Raw genomic sequence first — 6,682 nt, 5'->3', positions numbered from 1 at the left:
ATATGAATGAGTTGGGCTGGGAGGACTCTCATATGAATGAGTCGGGCTGGGAGGACTCCTGCCTGAGCACGGAGACTAAGTGCAGACAAAATCTCCCTGAAGGAACAACCAGTCACGGAATCCAGAGCTCACAGATTCAGTTCAAATGGAAATCTTCTGAAGGGTAGCCACTAAATGTTGGTGGTTACCCCTGGACAGCAGGGCTGGGGGAGCTTTTTACTCAGGAAAACCTAGAAGTGCAGTGGTCAAATGGCTTGGCTGCTAACTGAAAGGTGAGCAGTTCTAACCTACCAGCCGCTCCAAAGAAAAGATGTAACAGTCTGTTTCCATAAAGCCTGTTGTTGTTAAATGTAACTGAGTCGATTCCAGGTTTCTGAGGAGCGGGTAGTGAGCCTGAATCACCAACCTGTGGTTAGCAGTCAGGGCCTAACCTATACATATATAGGGTCACACCCGAAGTCCATAAAGACCGCTGGTAGTTGTGTGCCAGAGGCAGTTCCAACTCAGTGACCCTATCAAGGGTTTCCGAGGCTGTAGATTTTTACAGGAGCAGAAAATACCTTTCTCTCATGGAGTGGCAGGTAGATTTGAACCGCTGACCTTGTGATTAGCATTCCAGCTTGTAACCACTACACGACAGGGCTCCTTCCACACGGACTTGTTAAGAACCAACCTTGCAAACCCTATGCAGTTCTTCTCTGACCTACAAGGCTGAGTTGCAATCGAAGCAACACCAACAGGCTGCTCACTCTTTCATGTTGTTTGGCCACATTGCAAAATTCTGCATCACTTTTAAAATTAAGACAAAAATCTCCAGGCCACACCACCAGCCTCTGCCCTGGCTTCCCAACTTCAGACACGCCTACCTGGCACCCCCTAAATGGATGACTCCCCAGGCTGCCTCCCCCAGACCACCCTCCAAGCCAGTGGCACCATCATCAGCCCATTGCTCCGAACACCAGTAATCAAGCTCGAGCCCTCTGCAGCTCACACCCGGCTCCTCCAATAGGGGACCAGATCAAAACCTCCCAATTCATCCTCCACTCCCACTTCCGCTCACCTCCCCCAGCCCCACACAACATTTCACAACGGGCCCCCTGCCTGCCTCTCCACTAGCCCCAGGAACACGGGTGAGGCTTGGGGTTGGGGAGCCAGCACAAGCCTCCTCCCAGAGACCCCACCCCATCCGCTCTATTTTCATTAGAACTTCTCTCCCCTCCCCAGTCACTCTCTACTCCTGCTGTCCTACCCCCAGTTACGATGAAAGGCCCCGAGGGTGGGTTACTGTCTGCACGGAGCGGCACAAGGCACCCAACACCTGTCGCTGTTGCATGTCCTGGAATAGATTCCTGCTCAGAGACCTCACTACACCACGGAATCGCCTATGCTCAACGGGAGCAGACGGCCAGGTATTTCTCCCGCGGAGTGGCCGGCGGGTTAAACTTCCGATCTTTCCGGAGGCAACCGAGCGCTTAACCACTGTGCCACCAGACATCCAGCCTGACACCGAACCCACTGCTGTCGAATCCATTCTGACTCATAGGAAGCCCAGAAGAGCGTACAACAATCCAGTGTTTCGGAAGCTGTAAATCTTTACAGGGGCAGACTGCCTTCTCTTTCTCCTGCGGAGTGGCTGCTGGGTTCGAACCGCCGTTCTTGTGGTTCACAACCCCGCGCTCGACCCACGGCGCCACCAGGACTCCTAACGCAACGCCTGATGGGTGCCAACAGCCCCGGAGACCTTTGCGTCCCCGCTGGACCGGGCAGGGAGAACGGACGGACGCGGTAGCGGGAAACCACGTCACCGGCCCCCCGGTCCCGACCCCCGGCCGGCGCCCACCCACCGTAAGCGTAGATCCCGCGCAGCAAATCCTCCCGCAGGCCCATGGTGTCGAACGTGGGTGTCACATCCACCTCCTCGCTGGTCTCGAACTCCACCTTGGTCATATCCTCCTCCTTGAGCAGTCGCTTCCGCGCGGAGCCCGAAGTCGCCATCGTGGCCGCGGCTGCCATGACTGCAAGTCGGCCGAGATAAACGCGCGCACCGCTAAAGCGGCTGGAGCCAGGCGATTAAGCGGAAGCAGGGCCCAGCCGTCACCGCCGCCAGGAAGTGACGCCACCGCGCGCCTGCGTACTCGTGCGAGCAGAAGAGGCACATGCGACTGGCTGCTCCTGGGAGGGGCCGGGCGCTCTTGGTCACGTGAAAAGGGAACCTGTCCTAGCCGCAAGGTAAGGGGCGGAGACTCCTGTTCTCGCGTGATCGCGCGAAAGGAGGGCCTATAAAAAGCGTGGAAGCGACAAGGCGCGGTCCGGAGGGTGCCTGTTGGCTGCTTTGGTGTTGTAGATTCTGCTAAAGGGGCGTGTTACTGGGTTAATTGTCCTAAATGACCACCCTTGTATATGACAGGCACCGGTCGGCGTGAAACTGGAGACCTAAAGTACAATGGGAGTCCGCACCTGGGCGGGGTCTCCAGGTGTTTCCGCCCTGAGCGGAAGTAATTTCCCTGACACTCTCAAATATGTATATTACTCGTTTATGCGCTTAGGCTGCTAGTTCAAAGTTTAGGTTGGTTTTTTGTTGCTGTTGTTTTTTAGGCTGAAATCTTACCGTGGAAAATTCATTAGTACTGAAGCCAGATGAAAAGCCCTATTTCAAATAGTTGAAGTTAGGGAGTTTTTGCATTTTTTAACTGCCTTCTGTCAGCTCTGATTAGGTTGTCATTTTGAAGAGACCTGAGGCACTCCAGGATAAGCATTGGACTGCCGACGGCAGGGTCAGCGGTTCAAACCTGCTAACCGCTCAGCCGAAGAACGAGGAGGCTGTCTTGTTTCTGTAAATACTTACAGTCTTGTAAACCTTGGGTGGGGTCTCTGTAAGTCGGGATCGACTCCATGGCTGTGGATTTAATGTGACGGATGAAGGCTCTCAGCAGAGCAAGGCTCCGTGCAGTCAACAGAACGCTGCCCAGCCCTACGCCAGCTCCACGAGCGTCCCTACGTTCAAATCCACTGTTGGTAGTCACCGTGTTTTGAATGTCTTCCAACCTAGACGGCTCATCTCCCTGCGCTCCATTTTTCAGCATACAATTCAGTGGCATTAATTACATTCACCAGGTTGTGCAACCATCGCCACTATTTCCCAAACTTCTTTATCACTCCATTTAGAAACTGTATCCATTAAGCAATAACTCTCCATTCGCTCTTCCCAGCCCTAATCACCACTAATCTATTTTTGTCTATGTACCTGCCTCTCTTAGGTATTTTATATACTGGAACTGTACAGTATTTGTCCTTTGAGGGCACAGTCCATTAACAGAAAAACCTTCTTTTGAGAGGGACCCTTATTCCTATTGGGATTACCCAGAGCCCTTTGTCTTGAGCGTGATGGCAAAAACATAGCTCTCCTATGTGTGAGCTGTTACATGAACTTCTAGCTCCACGTCTACTAAGGAATAGATTCAGTCTGCTTGTCACCCCTGGACCCTTCATCCAAGTTGTTGTAAGGCATTGTAGAGTCACGGCGACCCTATGAAACACTGCCCTGTCCGGCACCATCCTCACAACTGCTGCTGCCACTGTGCCAATTCAACTCATTGGAGGTCTCCCTGTTTTTCACTGACCCTCCACTTTAGCAAGCATGATGTCCTCCGGGGACTGACTGGTCCCTCCTTATAATGTGGTCAAAGTATGGGACACAAAGTCTGGTCATCTTGGCTTCTAAGGAACATTCTGGTTGTACTTCTCCCAACACAGATTTGTTTGTTCTTCTGGCAGTCCAACACCATAACTTAAATGCACCAAATCTTCTATGGTCTTCCTAATTCCTTGTCCAACATTCACATACATGTTGTTGTTGTTGTTGTTGCTATGTGCTGTTGAGTTGGTTCTGAACCATAGCATAGCAACCATGTATAGGGTTCTGAGGAACAACTGGTGAGTTTGAACCACTGACCTTAAGGTTCAAAGCAACTTTGCAGTCCAGCGCATTAACACACAGCACCACACAGGACTCCTTCACATGCATAGGAGGCTATTAAAGATACTATAGCTTGGGCCAGGTGCACTTTATTCCTCAAACTGACATCTTTGCTCTTGAGTACTTTAAAGAAGTCTTGTGCAGCAGATTTGCCTAATGGTATTTCCAATGAAGACGTCATTGGTCCTGCAAAATCCTATCATAGCAATCTCTAGCATCATTACTATCACCACAGCAAGATTTTCCTCTTTGCTTCCAACCATTACATTTCAATCACCAATAATTATCAATATATTTTTTCTTAATAAGTCTTAGTTTTCATTTCAAAAACAGTAAATATTAATAAATATAACCCACATAAATGAAAACTCTTAGTTCTTGATAATTTTAACTTTAAGAGTACAAAATGATTCTCAGACCAGAACGTTTGAGCACTGCTAATGTTGATGGTGGTGTTCAGCACCATCAAGTTGGTTCCAACTCATAGCGACCCTGTATAGGGTTTCCAAGGAGTGACTGGTGGCTTTGAACTGTCGACCTTGTGATTACCAGCCCAGTGTTTATTCTTATTCTACGGCACTTATTCTGAGCACTGCTAATACAGTCTAAAAATACAATGAGATGTCTGTCGCAATTCTAGGCCATGAATTCATGCACTACATTAGATAGATACAGGAGAGAGAGAGCTATTGTTTTCTCAGACATGAAATAAAAGTGCCAGCTTTTACTCTGGTTGAATCCGTTTAGAATCTGTGTACGCCCTTGCACCAGCCATTGTGGTAAAGAAGTCCACATTACTCTTGTGAGTTCAGTAATCTATCCTTGAAGCTGGGGGGGTGGGCTCAATCCACTTAAACTATGTCACTGTTTTAGTGGGGAAAGGGACACATTACTGTTGCCACATAAAAGAGTAGGACTAATCAAAGCAAGCGTATATACTGATTGTTAGATTTTGTTCTAAGCACTCGATTCTCACAAGTATCCCAGTGAATGGTCTTACTGTTGGTTAGGGAATTCAACATAGCCTCTGCCACCGCTTCAGCTCAGAAACAGGCTAGGTGGTGGTGGTGTTCCTAGGTGCTGTTGAGTTCATACTGACTCATAACAACCTTATGCACCACGGAGGGAAACACTGCCCAGTCCTACACCAACCTCACACTCACTGCTACGCCTGAGGTCATTGTTGCTACCGCTGTGCCAATCCATCGCGCTGGGCAGTCAATACGTCTTGATGGCATGTTTGATCAATTTCAACAGAAGAAGTTGTTAGAATTCTTCAATTTTGTCATCACTGGCTCTGCAGGTTGGTGTGTAAATTTGAAAAACAGTGAGAGTAACTGGTCTTCCTTCTTGTTGTTGTGGTTGTTAGGTGCCATCGAGGTGGTACCGACTCATAGCGACCTTATACACAGCAGAACGAAACACTGCCTGAACCTAGGCCAACCTCACTACTGTTGCCACGCTTGAGTCCATCGATGCTGCCACTTGGCCAATCCATCTCATTGGGGGTCTTCCTCTTTTGCTCTGACCCTCCACCTTACCAAACATGATATCGTTCTCCAGCGACTGGTCCCTCCTGACAATATGTCCGAAGTATGAGAGATGAAGTTTGGCCATCTTGGCCTCTAAGGAGCACTCTGGCTGCACTTCTTCCAAAACGGATCTATTGGTTCTTTTGGCAGCCGATGGCACTTTGAATATTCTCCTCCAACACCACAACTCAAAGGCATCAATTCTTCTACGGTCTTCCTTATTCACTGTACAACCAGAAATGTTCCTTAGTAGTTCGTCACTCTTTCTTTCTAGTCTATCTTCATCTGGAAGCTCATCTGAAACCTGTCCACCATGGGTGACCCTGCTGGTATTTAAAATACCGGTGGCATAGCTTTCAGATTCACACCAACTCACAAGCCACCACAGTACGACAAACTGACAGACAAGTGATGGGGTCTTCCTTGTAGGCGTATGGATATTAGCTTATCCTTGAAGCATTTACTTCAAGACAGATCTTGAAATGTTCTTTTTGATGATGAATGTGACACCATTCTACTTCAGTTTGTCATTGCCATCTTAGTAGACTAGGTGATTGTCAGACTCATAATGCCCAATACCTGTCCATTTCACCTCACTTATGCCTGGGATATTGATCTTTATTCATTCCATTTCACTTTTGACAACTTCCAATTTCCTGGGTTCATACTTCATACATTCCATGTTCTGATTATTAATGGCTGTTTACAGCTATTTCTCCCCATTTTGAGTTGTGCCTCATCAGCAAATGAAGGTCCTAAAACTTTACTCCATTCTCATCATCCCAGTTAACTGTACTTTGAGGAGGCAGCTCTTCCCCAGTCATATTCTGAGTGGCTTCCAACCTGAGGGGCTCATCTTCCAGCACTCTATCTGACAGTTTTCCAGTGCTCTTCATCAAGTTTCAATATTCAATATTCTGGTGCTATCTGACAGTGTCCACTGCTAGTCATCAGGTTTTCAATGGCTAAACCTTCCGAAGTAGTCCGCCTCTCCTTGCAAGTCTGTCTCAGTCTGGAAGCTCAGCGGAAACCTGTCCACCATGGGTGAACCTGTCAGCATTTAAAATACTGGTGGCATAGTTTCCATGGTTACAGCAAGACGAAAGCCGCCATAGCATGACAAACTGACAGACAAGTGGTGGGGGTCAGTGAAGTGGACCCTTCCATCACGCTC

The 6,682-nt window shown here is 48.5% G+C and overlaps 1 protein-coding gene across 1 annotated transcript in view; it reads right to left on the bottom strand.

The window, feature by feature from the left end:
- The window catches only part of EIF4A3 (eukaryotic translation initiation factor 4A3), a 9,663-nt gene extending 7,620 nt beyond the window's left edge, over positions 1–2,043 (bottom strand). Inside the window, exon 1 of the mRNA XM_006869521.1 lies at positions 1,845–2,043. Coding sequence (XP_006869583.1) covers positions 1,845–2,013 — 169 coding nt within the window. The 5' untranslated portion in view covers positions 2,014–2,043. The remainder of the gene's footprint in view (positions 1–1,844) is intronic.
- Between the last annotated feature and the right edge of the window lie 4,639 nt (positions 2,044–6,682).

The sequence above is a fragment of the Chrysochloris asiatica genome, unplaced genomic scaffold, assembly GCF_000296735.1.
Source record: "Chrysochloris asiatica unplaced genomic scaffold, ChrAsi1.0 scaffold00132, whole genome shotgun sequence".
Lineage (NCBI taxonomy): Eukaryota > Metazoa > Chordata > Mammalia > Afrosoricida > Chrysochloridae > Chrysochloris > Chrysochloris asiatica.
Note: the sequence above shows the minus strand (reverse complement) of the source record. Positions and strands in the feature narration are given on the sequence as shown.